This window comes from Pipistrellus hanaki (assembly GCF_964339955.1).
Source record: "Pipistrellus hanaki genome assembly, chromosome: 15".
NCBI lineage: Eukaryota > Metazoa > Chordata > Mammalia > Chiroptera > Vespertilionidae > Pipistrellus > Pipistrellus hanaki.
In genome coordinates this window covers 44,983,723-45,009,114 of record NC_140517.1, presented here as the reverse complement: position 1 = coordinate 45,009,114, position 25,392 = coordinate 44,983,723, and the positions used below count along the sequence as shown (strand labels likewise).

General features: G+C 57.1%; 1 protein-coding gene across 6 annotated transcripts in view; it reads right to left on the bottom strand.

Moving 5' to 3' along the window:
- BICRA (BRD4 interacting chromatin remodeling complex associated protein) overlaps positions 1 to 25,392 on the bottom strand; it is a 67,567-nt gene that overhangs the window by 6,000 nt on the left and 36,175 nt on the right. For 3 of the 6 annotated variants that reach the window (XM_084905764.1, XM_084905765.1, XM_084905767.1), the window contains exons 2-7: positions 11,809 to 11,909; positions 10,451 to 10,496; positions 10,318 to 10,360; positions 7,913 to 7,978; positions 4,571 to 6,562; positions 3,154 to 3,294 (exon numbers count right to left, since the gene is read on the bottom strand). In XM_084905764.1, coding sequence (XP_084761890.1) covers positions 3,154 to 3,294; positions 4,571 to 6,562; positions 7,913 to 7,978; positions 10,318 to 10,360; positions 10,451 to 10,491 — 2,283 coding nt within the window. In that variant the 5' untranslated portion in view covers positions 10,492 to 10,496; positions 11,809 to 11,909. Of the gene's footprint in view, positions 1 to 3,153; positions 3,295 to 4,570; positions 6,563 to 7,912; positions 7,979 to 10,317; positions 10,361 to 10,450; positions 10,497 to 11,808; positions 11,910 to 19,011; positions 20,227 to 25,392 lie in introns of those variants that run through there. The other 3 variants (XM_084905766.1, XM_084905769.1, XM_084905768.1) reach the window with 3 other exon arrangements.

The window sequence follows — 25,392 nt, the reverse complement described above, 5'->3', positions numbered from 1 at the left end:
GTCCTGGAACACCTCCTCTCCTTCCCACCTCCCCACCTCCCCCTGCACCTGTCCCCCTATCCTCTCCAAACCCCTGCCCTCTGGTCTCTACCCCACACCCCTGCACCTGTGCCCCTCACCCCCCACCACCCCTGCACCCGTCCCCCTTATCCCTGCACCTCCCCCTCATCCCCTCCAGACCTCTGCCCTCTGGTCTCCCACAGGCCCGCCTCCCCAGTTCCCCGGATGAAGGCAGCTCTGCAGGGCGGGGCGGCAGCGGCGGAAGCAGCAGGGACAGGCCAGCTGCCAGCGGGGAGGGCAGGCCGGGAGCCGAGCGCAAGCAGCGAGGGGGAGGGAGGCGCCGCGTCCCAGCAGCCCACCCGCCGACGGCCCAGCTGACCGAGGAGAACAGGGCGGGACACACACACACACACACACACACACACACACGCCTCCGCTGCGGGCCAGGGTGGGGAGGGGGGCCGGGGCGGGGACGAGGCCCGGGGCGGGGGTGGGGGTGGGGGCCCAGGGCGCTGAGGAGGCAGCTGGGGGGCAGGCTATGACCCCGTTCTAAGGCCTCGCGTGCCCGCTATCAGGGCTGCGGGGACGGGCATACGTGTGCACACGAGTGTGGGGTGTGCACACGTATGACTTGCACCAGATCCGGCACAGTTCTGCTACATGGACACAGCGACCTGCCTGCACCGCCTCAGCCGGGGCGCCCACCCCCTGCACGCTCCTCCCCAGGGGTCACCTCCCCAAGAACCATGACCTCGGGCCTCTGTGTCACCCGTGTACCCGGCACCGGCACCGAGTCCTCACCCCGTGACGCTCCCCCGCCCGGTGTACGCTGGCGCCTGCGCCCTCCGTGTGGCCTCCCACGGCCCCGAGAGCCGTGGCCACGTTGGACAGGTTCATGGGGAGACACTGAAGCCGGGAGCGGAAACGACGGGCCAGACGCCCCGTCTGACCCCGCCCAGGACTCAGAGCTGGCCGAGGACTCGGGACTCGCTCGGGTCCCCCCGCCCTGCCTCCTCCAAAGCCGGGGCTCTGGGCTTCCAGCCCCCAAGGAGGTCTGACTCTGACTTCAGAGTCCCGCTCTGACCCTCCCAGCACACCCCCTCTTCCCCCCAAGCCTGGGCCTGGACGGCCGGCAATCCAAGACAAAATCCAATTCACACCAGCTCCCTCCGCCCCCAGGCCTGCCGCCGGGAGAGGTCGGAGGGGCAGCCTGGCTCTCACAAGGGGCTGATGAGACTGTCGCCTGGATTACCCCCCCCCCCGAAGGCAGTTTGCTCGGGTGACCTTTGACCGGGCTGCCCCCCACCAGGCATCTGTCATGAGGAGCCATCGGGCCCTTGCTCACAGGCTGTCCCCTGTGGGGGCATTTCCAAGAGAAAATAGGAAACCAACCCAAATGGCCACACAGGCGTGTGGCTGAGAGAGTCGGAGAGCTGGCCCCTTCCGCACCTCCCTGCACGCACTAGAACACAGAGTGAAATGACGACAACCCGTCACGTGACGCCGGACACTGGGCTAAACTACATTACGGACATCAGATCAGCGGGCGCCGACCGGGGCTCCGAGGACCACTCACACGGGGGTCCGCAAGGTCTGAGAGGCTGGCGGCCGCTGGATGAGACAACAGCGCTGTCTCCGGGCTACACCTGCTGAATCTGAGCAGCATCCGCCACGATCCAGAAAGAGAACATTCTTGCCCTGACCAGTCTGGCTCAGTGGGTAGAGCATTGGTCTGTGGACTGAAGGGTCCCAGGTTGGATTCCGGGACTCGATCCCCAGAAGGGGCCTGCAGGAGGCAGCCAGTCAACGATTCTCTCTCATCATTGATGTTTCTGTTCCTCGCTCCCTCTCCCAACCTGTCTGAAATCAATAAAAACATATAAAACAAAACAAAACAACCCTGGCTTGTTTGGCTCAGCGGATGGAGCGTCGGCCTGTGGACTGGGGGGGGTCCCCCCGGGTTCGATTCCAGTCAAGGGCACATGCCATGTTGCGGGCTGGATCCCCAGTGGGGGTCATGCAGGAGGCTGCTGATCAATGATTCTCATCATTGATGTTTCTATCTCTCCCCTTCCCCTTCATCTCTGAAATCAATAAAAATATTAAAAATAAATAAACACATAAAATAAAACCTTTGCTTGCTAGGCAAATACCGAAAAAAAATTTTGAAAACAAAACAAAACAAAACAAAACTCCCCCCTACCAGACTGGCCAAGCTGAATGTACGGCTGAGTGTGGGAAGGCAGGCACGGATAAAGGAGACACCGATTCACACTCCCCGGAGACGACACCTGTCAAACACCTGTCAAACCGCAGGCACAGCTGCTTAGAGGCAGCAACGTCCTTTCTGAGAGCGTGAGGGCTGAGCGGTCCCTCCTCGCAGCCTCGCTTACGCGGGAGGAGACCAGAGGGGACCGCGGCGCCCGCAGGGCTGCGTCAGACAGACAGCAGGACAGCCGCACCACAGAGCGCGCAGCCGTACAGAAGAGCAAGGCACCGTCTCCACAACAAAACTTTAGACCAGTGGTCGGCAAACTCATGAGCCCGCAGAGCCAAATATCAACAGGACAACGACTGACATTTCTTTGGAGAGCCACATTTTTTTAAACCTAAACTTCTTCTAACGCCACTTCTTCAACACAGACTCGCCCAGGCCGTGGCATTTTGTGGAAGAGCCACACTCGAGGGGCCGAAGAGCCGCATGTGGCTCTGGAGCCACAGTTGGCTGACCACGGCTTTAGCTGATAAGAGCAGGGCTCCGATGGGTGTGGGGAGCACGCTCCCACTTTTACAGAAACAGGAGAAAGAGGACCCTGCCCAGGGTGGGATCGCAGGGCCAGGGGAGGCCACGCTCAGGAAGGGGTTCCCGTCCGAGCCTTGTGAAACGGGAGCCATCGGAATGTTTATCAACCCAGACAGGAGAACGAGCGTTTTAACAAGCCGGCCACGTCCTGCTGTGTGCATCCGCCTCCTGCCTCGTGTGCAGCCCCACAGGCAGCCCTGGCCTCGGGGTCCTGGAGCCCCGAGGGAGCATCTGGGAAGCGAAGGAGCCAGCGAGACAGAGCAGCAGGCAGAGCAGCCAGGGGCGGGGAGCGAGGAGGGCGCGGGCAAGGCTGGTCTGGGCAAGGACAGCGGCTGCCCGGGTGCATCTACCTGGGGGGCCGGCGCCGGGGAAGCCTGGCCGTCGGGGGTGCTCGGGGCTGGGTCTTGGGCAGGAGCTGGGGCGCTGACTATGACCGAGGCAGGCACGGACAGGTGGGGGCCCTCCGCGGAGAGGGGCTGCTGGCTCCTCTCCTGAAACGGGCAGCCACACAGCGTCACCAGGCTGCCCTGCGGGCCTGCAGCCCCCCCGCCCCGCCCCCCTGACACCCCAGAGAAGGGGAGGTGGGGACCCGGTACGAAGGCACCAAGAGGCTGCAGCCCCGCCAGCTCCTTCCACCAAGTCCTTGGGGGCAGTCATCTGCTAGTTCCCCCTCTCCCCCTCCCCCTCCTCCCCTCCCTCCCTCGTTTGTCCACGTCCTGCCCAATGTTCCTGTGATCTCGCCCCAGCACTCCAGCAGGGCAGCCTGTCTGTCAGCCAGTCACTCGCTCTCCAACCCTGACTGTCAACTAGTAGCTCTCCTTGTCTGCCTGTCCCGCTCCCTGTCCTTCATGTCAGTCATCCCCTCTCCCTGTCCATCATGTCAGCCGGCCCCTCTCCCTGTCCATGTCAGCCAGCCCCTCTCTCTGTCCATCATGTCAGCCGGCCCCTCTCTCTGTCTATCATGTCAGCCGGCCCCTCTCCCTGCCCATCATGTCAGCCGGCCCCTCTCCCTGTCCATCATCATGTCAGCCGGCCCCTCTCCCTGCCCATCATGTCAGCCGGCCCCTCTCCCTGTCCATCATCATGTCAGCCGGCCCCTCTCCCTGTCCTTCATGTCAGTCATCCCCTCTCCCTGTCCTTCATGTCAGTCATCCCCTCTCCCTGTCCATCATGTCAGCCAGCCCCTCTCCCTGCCCATCATGTCAGCCGGCCCCTCTCCCTGTCCATGTCAGTCATCCCCTCTCCCTGTCCATCATGTCAGCCGGCCCCTCTCCCTGTCCATGTCAGCTGGCCCCTCTCCCTGTCCATCATGTCAGCCGGCCCCTCTCCCTGTCCATCATGTCAGCCAGCCCCTCTCCCTGTCCATCATGTCAGCCGGCCCCTCTCCCTGTCCATGTCAGCTGGCCCCTCTCCCTGTCCATCATGTCAGCCGGCCCCTCTCCCTGTCCATCATGTCAGCCGGCCCCTCTCCCTGTCCATCATGTCAGCAGGCCCCTCTCCCTGTCCATCATGTCAGTCAGTCCCTCTCCTTGTCCTTCACTTGTTAGCTCCTCTCCTTGTCCATCTTCCGGTCAGTCGGTAGGTCCCTGTCACCCTGGGGCCTCTTGGGGACACCGGTGCCCAGGGCAGGGGTGCCATCTCTGAGATGCTCTCCCAGCCGCCTGGCTGCCCTCAGCCCCTCTCCACAGCAGAGGCCCTGCCCGCACTGCCCCTCCCTCCGTCCCTCCCCCCGTGCCCACAGCCACCCCGTCAGCCCCCGGCGGGTACCTGGGGCAGGAACATCTGCAGGGAGTCCTGAGTGAGGATGGCCGTGGCCGTGGCAGTGGCGGGCGGGGGCAGCACGATCTTGTCGGGGCTGGACGCCAGGCCCGGGCTGGGCTGGGGGGTGGTGGCCTGAGGCGGGTTGGCGGGCTGGGGCGTGGGGGCCTGGGAGGGCGGCTGCGCCGGCGGCTGCTGGAGGCCCAAAGGCAGTGGGGTGCTGGCCGCGGGGGGCGCCGGCGGGGCCGCCTGCACGGCGGCGAGGACGGGCGCGGCCTCCCCGGCGGGGGCGGGCGCGGCGGGCTGCACCAGGCCGTCGGGGGCGTTGAGCATGGCCACGGCGCTGGGCGGCAGCGTGACGCCCTGGAGGACGGTGGCGGCGGCGGGGCCGGCGGGCGCCGGCTGGCTCTGCGTGGGCAGGCTGCCCGCGGCCAGCGACACGGGCATCTGGAAGAGCGCCGGCTGGCCCACCTGGATGGGCGCCGAGAGGATGTGGGCGGCGCTGTGGGCCCCCGAGTGGGGGGTGAGCACGGGGCCCAGGCTCAGCGGCCCCGCCAGGTTCTGGTTGGTGAGGATGGGGTTGGCGATGAGCTGCCCGCCCGCGTGCGGGGCCGCGGCCGCCAGGATCTGCCCCCCCACGCTGGCCGGCAGGGCGGAGAGCGGCTGGGGCAGCTGCACGGCCGAGGCGCCGGGCAGCAGGAACTGGTTCTGGCCGGGCAGCACGTGCTGGGCCGGGATGACGATGCTGCTGCCCTGGTTCAGCAGGTGCACGCTCATGGGCTTGCTGAGGGCGCCGGGGGGCGGCGGCGGGGCGGCCCCCGGGGTGGTGGCGGGCGGCGGCTTGAAGACGTTCGCGGCCTGCAGGGCGGGGGCCGGGAAGCTGGAGAGCACCACGTTCTGGCCGGCCTTGCCGGCCGCCATGAAAGTCAGGTTCTGGGGGGCCTTGGGCTGCTGCGGGAGGCCCCCCGCCTCGCCCTGGATGGTGAGGGTGGCGCCCGCGGGCGCAAAAGGCTTGGGTGTCAGCTGGTAGAGCTTGGGGGGCAGCACGCCGGCCGGCTTGGGCTGGATGGGCGTGGGCGTGCGGTGCAGGATCACGTTGGGCGCGGGCACCAGCGGCGAGGCGCCCAGGCCGGGGGCCACGGCCAGCGGCTGCCCGGAGGGGGTGGCCCCGGTGGCGGCCACGGTGGCAGCCCCCGCGCCGCCGAACACCGAGTTCCCGTTGAGCGTGGTGGCCACGGCGGCCGGGAGGCTCTTCTGGAGCACCAGGCCGGCGCCCTGCGGCGAGACGCCCGCCGACGCCAAGGTCACCGGTTCCGAGGGCCCGGCCGCCGAGGCCAGGTAGCCGCTGACGGGCACCTGCTTGGCCAGGAGCTGGGAGGTGGAGCCCGGGTTGAGCGCCATGACGGGCTGGCCCACCACCTGGATGGGGGCCAGGCCGAGGGTGGCGGCCGCGGCGCCCCCGGGGCTGCCGTTGGGCAGGCCCTGGAGGCCGGGGATGGGCTGCAGGGTCACGTTGCCCAGGCCCACGGGCTGCAGGAAGGGCTGGACGCTCAGGGCCTTGTTGACCACGTCCTGGGGCGGCACCAGGGCCTGGTGGGCCAGCACGGTGGGCGGGGCCTGCAGTCCCAGCAGGTCGGTGCCCCCCGGGAAGAGGGCCTGGGGCCCCGAGGCCACGGCGGCGGCCCCCGCCTGGCCGGCCCCGCCGTCCGCGGGCTGCAGTGCGGGCAGCTGGAAGGGGCCCAGGTCCAGCTCGGCCTCGGCCTCGAGGGTCTGCTCGGTGATGTTGGCCTCCTGGAGGCTCTGCTGCAGGATGTCGCAGGGCTGGTCAGCGCTGCCCCCGCCACCGCTGCTGCTGCTGCTGCCGCCGCCGCCCCCGCCACCGCCGCCCCCCGCGGAGGGCGAGCCCAGGATGTCATCCTCCAGGAAGTCTAGGTCCACGCTGGGGGCTGGCTGGCTGGGCTCCGGGTTCAAGTGGTTGCCAGAAGCTTCCTGCACGTGGAGCTGGAGGCCAGAGAAGATGGGAAAGGCCTGCGATGAGCCAAGGGCCGGCTCAGGGCGCGGCTGGGACAGACACGGGGTGCCGGGGGGCGGGGGGGCACAGCTGGAGAGAACCTCCTCTGGAAGAGGCTGCACCGGGTTGGCACCCCGCTCCCCAGGGCGTAGCTGGGGGCCTGCTTCACCTGCCTCACCTGCCTCTGTCCCCACTGCACACGTCGGTAGGCCAAACACCGTTTGCTAACCCGTCCTACAAGGCCCTTGATTCTCACCTGCAGCTCCAAGACTGAGCCACACTGGCTGGCTCTGACATTTCTTAAATACTTTCCATGCACAACCCACAACATGTGGGTATAAACATGTGTATGAGTATTGGAACCAATACTCCACAGGCAATAATTACGTTCATGGCATGGAATCCAGACACGAAGGTCCTGGGGTGAGCGGCCATGTGACCAGAGAGCTTCCCATTCACTGACATCAAGCACGGGAGGTGCTCGGGGCCCGACCGGAGGCCGTGTGGGCATTAAACCACGAGAGCAGTGATGGGAACAATGATCGCGGAATAAGAAGCATAGGCTCATGGTTCCAGGTCTATAAAGGCAATAACACGAAATGATGTTTATTTGTTGGCTTCTGGGTGTAATCATTTGTATTGCGAAAGAGAGCTTATTCAGAATATATTATTATAGCTGTGAGAACTAAATGAAAATTACTGTAAGGGTCTGGCATAGAATACATGTTCAGTGAATGACAGTTACGATGATGAAGAGGGAGGAGGAAAAAGGGCGGAGGGGAGAAGAGCAGGGAGGCAGAAGCAGAAGGGGAGGAAGAGGAGGAAGAGGAGGAAGATAAGGACATTCAGCAATGGGTCCAGCAGAGCCAGGCATACAGCAGGTGCTCAATAAATGACCACTATGGTGCCCAATCTCGGCCTTGTCCATCACCCACAATCACTTTTCAGATGAGCCTGAGGTCCGTGTCAGTTGGTCCCGTTCCCCCACCTGGTCACCCCCAAACAGCTGAGCAGGGACAGGCCTCCAGGACCTGTTCCCAGAGAAGTATTCCCCGGTGAACCCCAGAGCCAGCCTCTGCCTCAGCTCCCCAGCACAGCTCTGCATCGCTGACCCCCGCGGTCTCCGCCAAAGCCAGGGCCCAGCCAGGGTGCTCCACCGCCCCAACCCTGCTCTCTGACTGCCTCCCACCCGGCGCCCAGCACAGTGCATCATGGGGATGAGTGTCATGTGACCCCTCCCTCCTGCCTTCGGGGCCTCCCGCCCCCCCGGCTGCTGCTGTGGACGGCTGGGGATGCCTGGGAGCCTGCGGCCCTCCCGCCCCCGCCCGGGAGCCACTTACCCCAGGACCTTCATAGAAGGCACTTTGGGCCTCCCCAGGATTATCCAGGAGGTCGTCACCATCGAGCTGTAACAAGACCCGCCCCCACCCAAGGTCAGAGGTCAGCTGGACAGCAAACCAGCCGTGCTCAAGAACAAAAAGACAAAGACGAGGTGGGGGACAAGACGACCCCAACACTGAGTCCCTCAGCCTGGCTTCCGAGGCTCTCCTGACACCATGGCTGCCGCGAGGAGAATCCCACCTCCGCATTTGCCCAGGCCGTGCCCTGCCTTCCCCAGGGTAACTCATCCTTCAGGGCTGGTCCTGTATGCCACCTCCTCCCATCAGCTCTCGGTCCCTCCACACCAAGTCCCTCCAAGAAGCCGGCACGTCCCCCCGCCGGCCCTGTTCTACACGGCACTGCCCCTGGGAGGCAGCGGGACGGGCTGGCTTCCCGGAGCGCCTTCAGGACCTAGGACAGAGCCCGGGGCCACACGCGCCCAATGGCACTGGCAGGGGTGGCCTCGCCAGTCTTGCCAGCGGATGTCTCTCTGGAGCCACGGACTGTTCCCAACAGCCCTCCCCGGGTTCCTAGAACCCGCACCAACCCCCCAATCACAGAAACCCGTGTCACAGCCGCTCAGTCGCTCAGGCCAAAATCCAGGCGGCATTCTGGACACCTCTCTTCCCTGACATCGAGTCTAGGAGCTGCCTCTCACCCAGACCCCATGGCGCCCGGCCCTTCCTCACGCCTGCTCCGGGGCCCAGGCCCTCGTCATCCCATTGCACTCGCCTCCATTCCACCCTCCGATGCTTCTCCGTTCCCTCCCTACGGCTGTGGGCTGGCTCGGGGACTTGCTTCTGGCGAATACAATCTGACAGAAGTGACAGCGTGTGACCGGAGACGGGGTCATAAAAGGCACTGAGCTTCGGCCCTTGGGTCACTCACGCTGCCGAGTCGTGAGGACGCTTAAGTAGCAGCCCCAAGGAGATGTCCGCGAGGTGAGGAGCTGCGGCCCCAGCTAAAGCCACGGGAATAAGTTGTGGAAGCACATCTTCTGCCCCCGACAAGCCCTCAGATGACAGCAGCCCCGGCCGACACCTGTCTGCAACCCCAGAGAGACCCTGAGCCAGACCCCCAGCTAAGCGGCTCCCAGATGCCTGACCCTCACGAACTGCAAGAGCTCTAACGTGCTGGCTGAAGTCACCGAGCGTAGGGACAACTTGTTACGCAGCCCTCGGTGACTGATACAACTCCGCGTGGGTCAACAGACTTCCACGCTCCCCTGCTCTGTCCCACTCTCCGGGGTGATCATCGAGTATGGCTTCCTCCTGCTGGATAACACGCCAGAGCTGCCTGACGCATTCAAAATAAAACCTCAACTCCTTGCCCTGACGGGTTTGGCTCAGTGGATAGAGCATCAGCCTATGGATTCAAGGGTTCCAGGTTTGATTCCCGTCAAGGGCATGTACCTTGGTTGCGGGCACATCCCCGGTGGGAGGTGTGCAGGAGGCAACTAATGGATGTTTCTCTCTCATCGATGTTTCTAACTCTCTATCCCTCTCCCTACCTCTCTGTAGAAGGTCAATAAAATATATTAAAAACAAAACAAAACAAAAAAATTCAACTCCTGGACCCAGGTCTTCAGGGCTCTGCATGACCAGGTGACTTTTCTCACCTCGTCTCACCTCCTACCAGTCTCCCCTCCGTCCAGCCCCATCAACCTTCTCTCTGTTCCTCAACCATGCCTCCTTTCCCCACCTTTGTGCCTGCTCTTGGCCTGCCCGGAGCACCATGGCACTGCCCTCTGACCCTTCAAGTTCACCTTCCACATCACCTCCTTAGAGGGACCCGCCCTGACCACCCTGGTAAAGAAGCCCCCACCCACACTCATTTCCTTTCAAACCTCTTCTTCTTCTTTTTATTTATTTATTTTTAATATATTTTATTGATTTTCCACAGAGAGGAAGGGAGAGGGATAGAGAGCTAGAAATGTCAATGAGAGAGTAACATCAACCAGCTGCCTCCTGCACACCCCCTACCGGGGATGTGCCTGCAACCAAGGTACATGCCCTTGACTGGAATCGAACCTGGGACCTTTCAGTCTGCAGACCGACGCTCTATCCACTGAGCCAAACCAGTTTCGGCTCCTTTCAAACCTCTTCTGTTGTGCAAGTGACACTACTCTCCCTCATCCTATTCCACAGGCACTTTCCACGGTCCCTTTTACTGGTTCCTGGCTACTCGGTGGACCAAGGAAATGTGGGCGGCGTGAGTCAGGGACTTGCCACCTCTTTTGCTCTCCCGGCAACCACCCTCCCGGCTCCCGGAGGTCAAGGGGCAGGTCTCTCCTGCCTCAGGGAACATGTCAGCTCCCCATTCCACAGCCCCTACCCCGGACACCTCCTGCCCCACAGACACTCACCTTCTCGGATCCATGTAAGAAGTCATTGAGGGCCTGAGGGTCACTGAAAGAGAGAAGGGAAGAGGCACTGAGGAGGCCAGGGGCGGGCGGGGGAGGGGAGGGGGAAGAAGGGTGGGGGGAGCCAGTTACTCACCATATCACGTCTAGTAAGCATCTCCCATCCTCATCATCCATCGCCACTGGGTGGGGCGGGCGGGGCGGGAAGAGGGCAAGGGAGAGAGGTTAGACTTCAGAGCATGCCAGGGCTCCCGTCAGGGACCGTTCCGGGGTCAGGCCCCTGGGTGGGGGCAGGGGGCAGGGTTCTGCTCCCCTGGGCACGGGAGGGGTGGGGGCGCCCTCCCCGCAGAACCGCCTTTTCTTCCTCCCCTCTCCCTCTCGGTCCCAGCATCTGATAACGGCGATGATATCACACAAGACTAAGGAGCCTGAGAGCCTGACGCTGCGCAGCCCGGTGCTAAGCACTTCACACTCTCTTAGCTCATCCTCCCAGCATCCCTCCGGTCCTGTCACTCCCACTCTGCAGGTGAGTACATGGAGGCTGAGCCGGCAGCATGAGGATGAGGATGAGGATGAGGGTGCAGGCAGCTAACATGTGCTGAGCACTTGCACTGCTCCAGGCCCCGTCCCACGTGCTGCCCAAACGTTAGCTTGTCCAACGCCCGGGACAGGGACGGATGTCAGTCCGTCCTCCAGGTCAGGGCCCAGCAGTTCTCTGCATCCGCCCTTCCACCCCTAACACCCTCCCTCCTCCAAGGTCCGCCTGTCCACCTGGCCAAACGGCCCCTCGAACATCCATCATTCCCTCCTTCCAGCACAAAGGACCCAGCCTCCCCTGCCCACCCCTTCCCCCCGGGATGCTCGGAGGACAGGGAAGCCACCCCCAGTCCCCCCACTCTCCCAAGTTCAGCCCAGGGCCCTCTCTTCTCAGACTGCCCTGGACCCACACAGCTAATCTCACCCGCTCGCTCAGCTGGCCCCGCCCCTCACCCTCAGAGCATGCTCTGAACAACCCCCACTGAGCCTCCCAGGCCCACTCCGCTCCCTGAGCCCAAGTGCCAATCACTGTCCCTCCCAGAGCCCTGGGGCCGCCCAGGGAGGCCCAGCCTCGGCTTTGCTGCATTGAGTGGCTTCTCTCTGACTCCGTGTCCCAGAACTACCTGTCTGTCCCTCCCCCGCCCCCCGTGTCGCCAGGTCTGTGGCCTACGAGCCCCTGCCCTTCGCTACCAGCCACAGGAAGGGGGGCAGGCCCGGCAGGGATGGAAAGGCAAGTCTGCTGAGAAGCTGGAGAAAGCGGGGAGGGAGACCTCCCCGGAGCGGGGTGGAGGCGGGGGGACGGGGTGTGTGTGTGTGTGTGTGTGTGTGTGTGAGTGCAGGATGCCCACATGCCCCGGGGGCCCGGCTGGAGACGAGGGGCTGCAGGCCCAGCCCAGGGGCCTCGGGGGGGCCAGGAGGTGAGCTAGGGGTGCATGGGGCCCCCTCCCCGCTGGTTACCTGTGCTACCAACGAATCATGAAGGGAAGGAGGGGGTGTCCACTCCAGGTCTACGCGGGGCCCCCGGCAGGGGACTTGGGGAGTGTCCCTTCGGGAGCCAGCTGTGGAGAGAGAATGAGAGAGAGGCTGAGTGAGAAGTCAGCGGAAGGAGGGAGATGTAGCTGGGCGGGGAGTGACGGGCTGGGGGACAGGAGAGGGAGCGGAATGGTTGAAGATATGAGGTTAGAGGAGAGGTCAAATCCACTTTATAACCACACAAACCAGCACTGTGCATGATCACATACACACACACACTGTGCCGCACGTACATATGCTCAGGACAGGGTAGACACACCTGGCACATAATCTACAATAACAGAAGTGTAATATGCTAATGAGACCGGACGTCCTTTCGGACAACCTTCCAGATGAAGCCGGGGCTTCTGGGAAGGCTGGGTCCCGGGTGCCAGTGGAAGCCAGTGCCGGCAGCCAGGGGGAGGAAGGTCTACTCGTTTTAAATATATATTTGTTAATATATATATATATTTTATTAATTTTTTTTACAGGAAGGAAGGGAGAGGGATAGAGAGCCAGAAACATCAATGAGAGAGAAACATCGACCTGCTGCCTCCTGCACACTCCCTACCAGGGATGCGCCCACAACCAATGCACATGCCCTTGACTGGAATCGAACCCAGGACCTTCCTGTCCACAGACCGACGCTCTATCCACTGGGCCAAACTGGTTTCGGCTAAATATATATCTTTTTATTGATTTCAGAGAGAAAGGGAGAGGGAGAGAGGGAGAGAAACATCAATGATGAGAGAGAATCATTGATTGGCTGCTTCCTGCACGCCCCCTACTGGGGATCAAGTCTGCAACCCGGGCATGTGCCCTGGCTGGGAATCAAACTGGTGACCTCTAAGCCACACCGGCTGGGCAGGAAGGCCTGCTCTTGCAGGAATTTCATGCACGGGCCTCTAGCGGTATACGACTCTGCACAACGGCATTTACCGCCACATCAGCCACAACACCCAGCCGATCCTGGCGTCTGCGGGACTTCTGTTCCCACGCTGCCGGGAACGCTGGACAGTGCGTGCCAAATCCCACGCCCAGGAAACACAGCGGCTAGGTTCCTACAAGCCCCGTCACTCTCTCACCCACCAATCCGTGGGGCCGCTGTGACTCCGCAGGAAGCCCGATCTCCCATAAACCGCTGGCTGTTTACACTGAATATGCAGCCTCGATGACATAGTCCTTCCTGCGGGCGCACCCGCCTCCCTGGTCTTAGGAACACTAGGCAGGGCCTGTGCCCCCCGCTGGACACACGCGTGGTTTGCGTTTCTCACGGCTCTGCACACGTCTGCAAGTGCATGGAAGCGCTGGGGTTACCCATGGGAGCGAGCAGGCCGACGCACAAACGCAGAATCTGTGATCCAGGAGGTCCCACTGCCAGGGACTCCGAGTCACTGATGCGGGCCCACTGTGTGCTGGCACGGTTTTAGGCAAACCACTCTGTGCATTAACCCGCTTCCGCTCCTCCCAATCCCTATGGGCGGGGCTTTGTTAGCCCCATTCCACAGATGAGAGACTGAGGCTCAGAACGGCTATCAAAATGCCCAGGAGTGGAGTCCCCTTCTCAACCCCACTCAGCCGCTAAGACACAGAAGATGCTCTTCGCATGTTTCTGTTTTAAGATCTGACGCAAATATGGCAACAATGTCAAGATAAGAGGGGCAGGTCACTCACCCCCTCAGGCTTTTGTTATCGCTTTAGGAATGGGCTGAGACTGAGATAGATGCGATAAGACAGGGAGGCATGGAAAAGAGGAAGGAAGGTGAGCCCACTTCCCTCCTCCTCACCCAGAAAGGCCTAGAAAGCAGCGATCACAAGGCCAGAGTCCCACGGGGTTCCAGGTGCAGCCCCTGGCCTGGGGCTCTCACAGGCCCTCGAGGGCATTTCAAGAGAGCAGTTTCCAAAATCTCCCCTCCTCCTGCCTCCAGGCCGGGGCGAGGCGGGGCTTTGTGATCAGCCAGGAGGGGCTGTTACCCCAGCGGCCTCTCCAAACCCACAGGGGACTGTAGCAGGAGGTTCCAGACTTCGGGAACCTTTTTTAAAATATATCTTATTGATTTTTTACAGAGAGGAAGGGAGAGGGATAGAGAGTTAGAAACATCAGTGAGAAACTCTGGGGAGGGAGGGTATGTATGGGAGGGGAGGGGCAATGTTAAAATATGTACACAGATAATAATTTAATAAAAAAAAATGTTAAAAAATAAAAAATAAAAAAAATAAAACTAAAAAAAAAAAGAAACATCAATGAATGAGAGAGAAACATCGATCAACTGCCTCCTGCACACCCCCTACTGGGGATATGCCCACAACCAAGGTACATGCCCTTAACCAGAATGAACCTGGAACCCCTCAGTCCACAAGCCGACGCTCTATCCACTGAACAACACCAGCCAGGGATACTTTGTGTATTTTTTAATTGTCCCACAATAAAGAGAACAACATGTAATGATGAGCAGGCCTGGGCTCCTCTCAGATGTCCCCCTGTCAACTGGGCACCCAGGTTGGCATCTGTCTCCCATTGGGTTGAAGCCAAGAGGTCCAGCGTGGGGTGATGGTTCTGCGGTTAAGAGTCAGGGGGGCTCAACTCCCTGCTCCCCCATGCACAGGCGGGGTGACCTTGGGCAGCTGACTTCGCCTCTCTGGGACTCCGTGTCCTCAGTTTCCCCATCTGGAAAATGGGGATAACAGTATGTTTCCCCCATAAGTGTTTTACACCAGGGGTGGGGAATGTCCGGCCCTCGGGTTGCATAAGGCCCGTGAAATAGTTTGGTCTGGCCCTGCCAAGGCATTCGGAGTGAGCTAATTAAATGTTTGACCTACTATAGCAGGCTATTTAAAAAAAAAAAAAAAAAATATATATATATATATATATATATATATATATATATATATATATATATATATATATATATATATATATATTTCAGAGAGGAAGGGGGAGGGAGAGAGAGAAAGATCAATGATGAGAGAGACTCACTGATCGGCTGCCTTCTGCATGCCCCGCACTGGGGATTGAGCCTGCAACCCGGGCGTGTGCCCTGGGCAGGAATCGAATCAGTGGCTGTGCAGGGGGCATGTAGATGTATGCTGGCCAAGCCGGTAGCCACAGGAGGCTATATACATCAAAGTTCAAGTTAATTAAGTGAAATTAGGGCGAAGGACTTGAACAGACCTTCTCCTAAGAAGGTACACAAATGCTACAAGCACATGAAAATATGACCAAGGTCACTCATCAGGGAAAATGCAATCAAAACCACAGACACTGGCCCTGGCCAGGTAGCTCAGTTGGCTAGAGCATCGTCCCAATACGCCAAGGTTGCAGGTTCGACAACCACCCCCCCACCCCCACCCCGGTCAGGGAGCTTACAGGAATCAACCAATGAATGCGTAAATAAATGGAACAACAAACTGATGTTTATCTCAAATCAATAAATAAAGAAAAATAGAAAGTAAAAGTAGATTTTAAAAACCACAGGCACAGCCCTAACCGGTTTGGCTCAGTGGATAGAGTGTCGGCCTGTGGACTCAAGGGTCCCCGGTTCGATTCCGGTCAAGGGCATGTACCCTGGTTGCGGGCACATCCCCAGTAGGGGGTGTGCAGGAGGCAGCTGATCGATGTTTCTAACTCTCTCCCCCTCTCCCTTCCTCTCTGTAAAAAATAAAATATATTTTTTAAAACAAACAATCAAAAAACCACAGACACCACTCACACCCATTAGGATGGCTGCTGTCAATAAAACAGAAAATGGCCAGTGGTGGCGAGAACGAGGAGACGGGAGCCCTGTGCACGGCTGGTGGGAACGCCAAGCAGCACAGCTGCCATGCAGGACCGGCTGGCGGCTCCTCGGGAAGTTAAAAATAGCACCACCACGTGGCCCAGCAACCCGCTTCTGGGTGCACATCCAGAGGCTCCAGGGCCCCGAGGAGGCGTGTGCGCGCCCCCGTTCACGGCGGCCCAGATGCAGAACAGCCCGTGTCCGCAGAACAGCCCGTGTCCACAGAACAGCCCGTGTCCGCAGAACACCCTGTGTCCGCAGAACAGCCCGTGTCCACAGAACAGCCCATGTCCGCAGAACAGCCCGTGTCCACAGAACACCCCCTGTCTGCCCACAGATGAACAGACGGATGAGCAAGATGGGGTGTGTACACCATTCAGAGAGGAAACCCTGACCCGGGGTACATCGCGGGTGACCCTGAGGACATCGCGATAAGCTACAGAGAGACAAGTGCCACTGACTCTACTTTTGTGGTATACACACACACACACATACACAGAGGAAGCAGGATGGTGGCTGCCAGGGCGTGGGTGATATTGGGGGGTTTGGATTGGGGTTACTGAACGGGTGCAGAGTTTCAGTTCCACAAAATAAAAAGAGCTCTGGAGAGAAACGGTGGGGACGGCTGCACAACTTAATGCCCCTGAACTGTACGCTTAGAAACGGCTAAAATGCCCAGCCGGTGTGGTCACGGTTCGATTCCTGCAGGCGTGCAGGAGGCAGCCAATCAACAATTCTCTCTCATCATTGATGTTTCTCTCTCTCTCTCCATCCAATTGATAAGAAAAAAAATATTTTAAAGTAGCTACAATGGTAAATTTTGTCATATGTATTTTACCACAATTGAAAAGAAGAATAGCCGGGACAGGTTTGGCTCAATGGATAGAGCGTCGGCTTGGGGACTGAAAGGTCCCGGGTTCGATTCCGGTCAAGGGCATGTACCTTGGTTGCGGGCATATCCCCAGTAGGGGGTGTGCAAGCGGCAGCTGATCGATGACTCTCTCTCATCGATGTTTCTAACTCTTTATCTCTCTCCCTTCCTCTCTGTACAAAATCAATAAAATATATTTAAAAATAAATAAATAAATAAATAAAATAAAATGATGAAAATGAAAAAAAAGAAAAGAAAAATAATTAGGACTATCCAAGTTTTAAATAAAAATATTTATAGCCCTAACCGGTTTGGCTCAGTGGATAGAGCATCAGCCTACAGACTGAAAGGTCTCAGGTTCGATTCTGGCCAAGGGCACGTACCTTGGTTGTGGGCACATCCCTAGTAGGGGGCGTGCAGGAGGCAGCTGATCGATGTCTCTCTCTCATCGATGTTTCTAACTCTCTATCCCTCTCCTTTCTCTCTGCAAAAAAAAAAAAAAAAAAAAAAAAAAATTTATAAAATATATTTTTAAAATATTTATATAAAAACTTAATGAAATTACACTTTGTCAGCCATGGAAACCACAAGGCAAGGGCTCAACAGCAGCCACGAGTAGCCAGTGGCTCCCGTCTGCCGCTGGACACAGAACCCCTCCACGTAGCAAAGCCCCACTGGACAGTCCGGTCGGTAAGATTGGCGGAAAAGTAAAAACTGGTGGAGTTGGTTGATTTGGGGGAGATTGTCCCTGTTTTACTATTCTCCCTGCTTTGTACACATTTGAAATTTTCCACAATGAGAAAGTTTAACTACAAACATCGTTTATTGTCAAATCATCTCTCTGCTTGTTTGGTTATTTATTGTGCCTTCCCCAACAAATCAACACCCCCCACGAGCAGGAATTTTTGTCTGTTTTGTGCCCTGCGGGGCCTGCACAGTGGGTGGCACACAGTAGGAGATCAATAAATATTTATTTAAATATATTTCATTGATTTTTTTTTTTACAGAGAGGAAGAGAGAGGGATAGAGAGTAGAAACATCAATGAGAGAGAGAAACATCAATTAGCTGTCTCCTGCACACCCCCTACCTGGGATGTGCCCGCAACCAAGGCACATACCCTTGACCGGAATCGAACCTGGGACCCTTCAGTCCTCAGGCTGATGCTCTATCCACTGAGCCACACCGGTTTTGGCTCAATAAATATTTATGAAATGAATCTGCAGAAGTAAAACAAACCCGTCCGTTCGTTCATTTGTTCGTTCGTTCATTCGAGGGGCAGCCTGGTGCCAAGGGCATGTATGAAGCGCCCACTCTGTGTGAGCGCCGGGAGAGCCGAGGACCCTGTAATGAGCAGAAGCCGGTGCAGTCCTTGACCTTGGGGAGCACAGCCAGTGGTCTCAACCAGGAATGGCAATGGATGCCCCTCTCCTCAACACACACGTCCTCAAAAGCTTCCGGAAACGTGACTCACGGGGACACAACCGGTGTGCAAAGCTGCCAACCCTGAACTGTTCACACAGGAGCAGACACTTTAAGAGCCATCGCGTGGTTCCCGCCGGACTCCCAGAATGCAGTGGGCACACGGACAGAGCCACAGACAACCGACGAAGGGCACACACACAGCATGAATGAGAGTCTGCTGTTGTAAGCCACTGAGCTTTGGGGCTCACTTGTTACTGCCCATCACTCCGTCAGAGCTGACTGCTGCACCCTGGAAAGCCCACCAGGGCCCCCTGCTTCCTCCGTCTCAGGCCTCGGCTAACTCTGTACCCACCGATCCCTCTCCGGCCCCCGTGAGGCGGGAAGAACGCTGACTCAATGATAGAGAAACACCACATGACCTCACTCATTTATGGATAATAAAGAACGTTATAAACGGATGAACCAAAAGATAGATATAGAGACAGTAAAGCAACAAGCAGACTGTCAGATTACAGCGGGGAGGGGAGGGAAATCTGGGGGAGATAAGAGATCAACCGAAGGACTTGTATACATGCATATAAGTACAACCAATGGACACAAAACTCTGAGGAGGGAGGGTATGTATGGGAGGAGGGGGGCAATGTTAAAATATGTACACAGATAATAATTTAATTAAAAAATGTGGGGAAAAAAACAAAAACGCTGACTCACGTCTCACAGCTCGGGAAACAGAGCCTCAGAGGGACCAGGGCCACCCCACGGGGGCGGAATTCGAACTCAGACCCTGGGATTCTGAAGAGCCTCCTCCCTCACCACCCAGTATAAAAAGCAGGAGACGCCAGCCTGGAGACCACAGGCAGTTCCAGAGGACAGCGGTGACACAACAATGACAGCGTGTCCTTCCAGACGCACGTGTGAATTCCTCCGGCACCTGCGATGCCACAGGAGTTCTGCGCTGTCGCCGGGAGCTGTGCGGGGGCCAGGACGCTTACGGGACAGGAATTCAGGGCTCCGAGAGCTCCAGACACCGGCGGACTGCAACTCCCCGGTACGCACGTGAGTAACCCTGGGTCACTTACAAGTCATGAAAAGCAAGTGCACAGGGCTGTAGCGCTGGCTGATGGGAATGTCGGGACGAGAAGAGGCCACGTCTGGCTGCTGCTTTTCCAAACACGTGTCCCCACCCCCCTCCTCTCCCTCCCAAGCAGCCTGATGCTGCTCACGGTGACCCTGGCCAAGTCCACGGTGTCAACAAAAGGCGGTGGTTCCGAGTCCGTCTTTTGCAAACAATGGGCCAGGCCGCTGAGGGCTGCGAAATCAAATCAGCAGGCTGTGGCCAGGATTTTTTTTTTTTTAATTTGATTTTTATTCTTTTAAAATATATTTTATTGATTTTTTTACAGAGAGGAAGGGAGAGGATTGAGAGTTAGAAACGTCGATGAGAGAGAAACATCCATCAGCTGCCTCCTGCACACCTCCTACTGGGGATGTGCCTGCAACCTCTTGGTACATGCCCTTGACCGGAATTGAACCTGGGGCCCTTCAGTCCTCAGGCCGATGTTCTATTCACTGAGCCAAACCGATTAGGGCTATTGATTGATTTTTAGGGAGAGAGAAGAAAAGAGGGAGGGCGGGCTATTGATTTATGCACTCACTGATTGATTCTTGTATGTGCACTGACTAGGGATCAACATGATGCTCTAGCCAATTGACCTACCCAGTCAGGCCAGATTTTTTCTTTTTTAATTAAATGATATAGAATATAAAATGGAGTGGGATAGAATAGAAAGATTAAAAGACAACACATGTTAAGGATCAGCTTGTGACACTGGTTTCAATTAGGAGTGTCTGCAGGGGCACATATTTCCTACTGTGAGCTGTCGTCAAAACAGCTTTAAAACAATCAAGCGCCTACCCCTTAAGCAGTGGTCCCCAGGCTTCCCTGCAGCTCACTGAGGCGTGCTTTCTGCACTCAGGAAAAGACAGAGGGCACAGGGTTCTACTCAGCGAGGCTCTGGGGAAGGCTCTGGCAGACTTTGGGAGCGTGTTCCTTCCAGAGTATTCAGACAGAATTGCTCAGAAAGAGGCTTTTACTCCTTGCTATCCGCGTTGGACACAGTTGTGATGACCGGAGCTGTGGCAGCCAGTTTGCAACCATGAGGCAACCCGTGGCCGATACGGTCCCTTCCAAAGGGTGACCACTGAGAAGAGAGGAAAGGGCTGGGTTCTTAACACCTCCTCACGGGCTGCCTCCCTGGAGACTCTTCATCCGGACCATTTACGTTCCTATTAGGTGTTCCTTTATTTACAGTCAGATACAACCTGACATAAATGAGCTCACACTTCTGGTAACTTTGCAACCCATCCCGAGGACCCTTCTCTGGGGCAAGGACAGGACTCTGTGAGCCCGCTGGGCAAAGAGGCCTGGCCGAATGGAGGAGAGCTGATGGTGAGGGAATCTGAAAAGAGGGACCACCACGGTGACCGCAAAAGGAGCCAAAACTCTCTCCTCCCTCATCCCACTCGCTTTGCAGCTCCCCTATCAAGAGATGAGGTCTAGCCGAAACCGGTTTGGCTCAGTGGATAGAGCGTTGGTCTGCGGACTGAAAGGTTCCGGGTTCGATTCCGGTCAAGGGCATGTACCTTGGTTGCGGGCACATCCCCGGTAGGGGGTGTGCAAGAGGCAGCTGGTTGATGTTTCTCTCTCATCGACGTTTCTAGCTCTCTATCTCCCTCCCTTCCTCTCTGTAAAAAATCAATAAAATATATTTTAAAAAAAAGAAAAAAAAAAAAAGAATTAGTTCTTTAAAAAAAAAAAAGAGAAAAAAAAGAAAAAAAAGAGATGAGGTCTAGACAGTAAAGCAACAGGCAGACTGTCAAATTACAGCAGGGAGGGTAGGGAGATCTGGGGGAGATAACAGATCAACCGAAGGACTTGTATACATGCATATAAGTACAACCAATGGACACAAAACTCTGGGGAGGGAGGGTATATGTGGGTGGGTGGGGGCAATGTTAAAATATGTACACAGATAATAATTTAATAAAAAAATGTAAAAAAAAAGGAATATGCTAATTGACCATCACACCCACAACCAATAAGGAGGCAATATGCTAATTGACTATCACGCCCTCAGAGACAGTGGCGCCCACAACACAGGACAGCGGCGCCCAGTCCCCGCCGCCCTGCCAGGGCGGCAGGCACGTGGCATGGCATGGCTGCTCTGCACGCCTACCTCTGAAGTCCCCCAATCCCCTCGGCCCCCTGGCTGCCCAGGACCAGCCTGAGGCACAGGCAAGCCTTGAATGTCAGCTGCCCAGCAGCCCAGGGCCGCCCGATGCTCAGGTAACCAGAGCCGGCTGAGGTTTGCGCTGCCGGCAGTGGCAGCAGCAGAGGTGTGATGGGGGCATCTCCTTCCCCTGATTGACGGGTCACCTCCTGCCCCTGAGGGCTCCTGGACTATGAGAGGGGGCAGGCCCGGCTGAGGGACCCCCTCTTCCAGTGCATGAGTTTTCATGCACTGGGCGTCTAGTATTAGTATAATTGAGAGGAGATGAGATCATCCTAAAAGATCTCGACAAGCCCTACATCCAATGACTGATGACCTTTTAACAGAAGATACAAAGGACACAGGCGTGTGAAGACACAGGCAGAGATCAGACTGATGCGGCCACAATCCAGGGAATGCCTGGAGCCACCAGACGCTGGAGGAGGACACCCAGGGCCCTTCCCCAGCTCCTCAGCAACCACAGCTGGCTGCCCCGAGGGCCCGCCCATGCCTTGCCGTTGGGCTTCTGGCCTCCAGGGCTGAGAGGTTACATTTCTATGATTTTAAGCCACCACCTGGGTTGTCATTGTTACAGCCCTGATCAGTGTGGCTCAGTGGTAAAGCGTTGGCCTGCACACCAAAGGCTCATGGGTTCTATTGCCAGTCAAGGGAACGTACCTGGGTTGCAGGTTCGTTCCTGGCCCCAAGTCAGGGCACGTGTGGGAGGCCACCAATCAATGCCTCTCTCACACAGATGTTTCTCTCTCTCTCTCTCTCTCTTTCACCTTCCATTCTCTCTCAAAATCAATGGAAAAAATATCCTCAGGTGAGCATTATCAACAAAAAATAAAAAACAAATAGTGCTTCAGGTGAAGATTTTTTTTAAATAATAAAAATAAATAATTGAATGCAGGATGTAAGTTATAAGACAGACACACGTCACCTATATTGGTACATAATCTATATATACACAAAGGAACCCAGCCAGGGGGCCCGAGGGGCCTCAAATCCAGTGAGGTGCTGACACCCACCAGGAGAGAGGACCCCTCTCCAATCCCCACGAAGGAGACTCTCCCCGCGGAGGCCCACAGCGCTGCCAGCAGCGGGGGGTAGCCGCCAGCCTGCTGTGTCTATGGCAAAGCCAGGAAAGGAAAACAGGCAAGAAACTCTGGCTGCCTGCCCGCTCCCACCCCTCAGGGGAAGGGAGAGAAAGAGCAATTTGAAGCGCAATTAAAAGCTACCTCGTCTTCCCTCTGAGCGACCTTTAGAGCCAGATTCCTTACGACAGAAACCTGTGGCTATAAACCGGTGTTGCTCAGAGAGGCCTGGTGTCTGCCTCCAAACAGCCCAGCGTATGGCTACACACGAAACATGTTTGTGTGTTCTCTGGGTGTTCTAGACGCAGGCCTGCTGAGAAATCCAGGTACCTCAGGGGGTTTTAGGTTTCTTCCTCCCCCCCTTTTTTTTTTTAGAGGAAAAGAGAGAAAGAGAGAGAAACATCGATCAGCTGCCTCCTGCACACACCCCCACTGGGGATGTGCCCGCAACTAAGGTACATGCCCTTGACCGGAATTGAACCTGGGACCTTTCAATCCGCAGGCTGACGCTCTATCCACTGAGCCAAACCGGTTTCGGCAAAAAAAATATATTTTATTGATTTTTTTACAGAGACGAAGGGAGAGGGAGAGAAAGTCAGAAACATCGATGAGAGAGAAACATCAGTCAGCTGCCTCCTGCACACCTCCTACTGGGGATGTGTCCGAAATCAAGGCACATGTGTCGGACCGGAGTTGAACCCGAGACTCTCAAATCCACAGACTGACGCTCTGTCCACTGAACCAAACCGGCCAGAGCCGTTGGTTAATTCCTGCATGTGCCCCGACCAGGGATTGAACCCTCAGGCAATGCTCTAACCAACTGAGCTACCTGACCAGGGCTGGATTTTTTTCTTTTTTCTTCTTTAAGTATATTTTTATTGATTTCAGAGACAGGAAGGGAAAGGGAAAGATAGAAACATCCATGATGAGAGAGAATCATTGCTCGGCTGCCTCCTGCACGCCCCTCAGTGGGGATCGAACCTGCAACCCGGGCACATGCCCTGACCTGGAATCAAACCGTGACCTCCTGTTCATAGGTTGACACCCAACCACTGAGCCACACCAGCCTTGTTAGATTTTTATAAACTGAATACCAGTTTATAAAAACCAGGGAAACTCTGAGAAGGATTGACACAGGCAGGGGTTGGGTAGAGGAATGAAAGGAATGGACCCAGGGCCTCCAAGGCACCAGGCCACAGAGAAAGTGCCAAGTTCAGGAGGAAAGGAGCGAAGAGAAGCAAAGGGGAGAGAAACGCCGAGGCTGCACCCTGTGTGGGCCGTGGACCCCTCGGTGGGAAACCTGAGCCAGAACCAGCAGGCCCGGAGGGTGTGCCTCGCTCACAAGCTCCCAGGACGGCTGACATGCTGGTCCAGGCCCCACACATGGAGACCGCTGCTCCAGAAGCTTCTGGCTCTTTCGTCTTCCTTTGGGGGCTCCTGCTCTTAAATCGATCACAGGCCACAGTTCCTAGCCGGTGTCCAGGCCCCGGACAGAGCGGCCTCAGAGGGCCATCGCCACGGCTCAGAGGGTAAACAGAACTTGGATTTGCTTCGTTCGGCAACTGACCCTCCCGGGAGGATGAATCACGAGGGCAGGCCTTTGCCCCTTGGCCAGAATCGTATTTTCCCAGCGTCCTTTGCAGCCAAGTGTAGACACGGGGGAGACTTTTACATTTGGACAAAAGACCAGAGCCGTAACTCAGGAAGATCTGTCCCCGCCCTTCTCTCTGCGTGGGAGACGGGGAAGCTTGATGGCAATGGCCGGTGCCACAGCAGCCGTTTTGTGGTCCTGAGGGTGAGGGTCAAGACAATGAGAGACTGCCCTAGCCAGCTTGGCTCAGTGGATAGAGCGTTGGCCTGCGGACTGAAGGGTTGCAGGTTCAATTCTGGTCAAGGGCACATGCCTGGGTTGTGGGCTTGATCCCCAGTAGGGGGCATGCGGGAGGCAGCTGATCAAACTCATCACTGATATATATCTCTCTTCCTTTTTCTTCCTCTCTGAAATCAATAAAAATATATTACATATAAAAAAATAAAAAAGATGAGAGACGAGAGACAGACCTGACAGTCTGGCCACACTGAGCTGCCTTTTGCTAGAAGGAGCCATTCCAGAGGAGAATGAACGGGTTAACCGAGTTTAAACACACACCTAACTCCACGACCCAGCTATTCCATGCCCGGGTCTGACTTAGCGGAAGTGAAAGCATGTCCACAGCAGCACTGCACAGAACCCCCCACGGCAGCCGAATTCACAAACGCCCCGGACTGGGGCCGGCACCGCACAGGCGCCCCTGGCAGGCGAATGGCTAAGTGATCTGTGTTCCAGCCGCTCCATGGGACACAGCTCAGCAATGACAGGAAATAAGCTGCCAATACGCAGAGCGGACACGACGCATCTGAAATGAATCACGCTGAGCAAAGGAAGCCAGACATAAAAGACTACCTGCCTGTGGCCCCTTCAGGTAGAGTTCCAGTGAAACCGGTGGGGAAAACGCAGGGGTGGAGGAGGAGGGGAGCTGGGGGAGAGCTGTCAGCACTGACTAGGAAGGTCCTTCTGGGACGATGAAAGCGCTCTTGGTTGGTGGTTCTGTAGGCAAGGTCAAGTTCATAAAGCGGCGGTAAGATCTGTGCATTTTTGTTGTTAATTCTCGCCCAAGGATACTTTTTCCATTGATTTTTAGAGTGGAAGGAAGAGAGGAAGGGGTTTGGGGAGAGAGAGAGAGAGAGAGAGAGAGAGAGAGAGATGTGACATCCACATGGGGCCTGGGATTGAACCTGCAACCCAGATATGTGCCCTTAACTGGGAATTGAACCCGTGACCCTTTGATACGGGGCTGGCGCTCTAACCACTGAGCTAAACGGGCCAGGACAAGACCTGTGCGTTTTACTGTCCATCATTCTATCTCAGAAAAGCATAACTAGTCCTTTTTTTTTTTTTTTTAAGCCTACACACAATCCATTCTTGTTATTAGCAGCAGTTCTATTCCGTAATAATGAAAGCCTAAGGTGCAGACTGTCCCCTCAGGCAGGCGGCGGTCGTTGGACTGGGAGACCGGGAGTCCCACTGCTCGCTGTGAGGTTCGCTGACACCAAG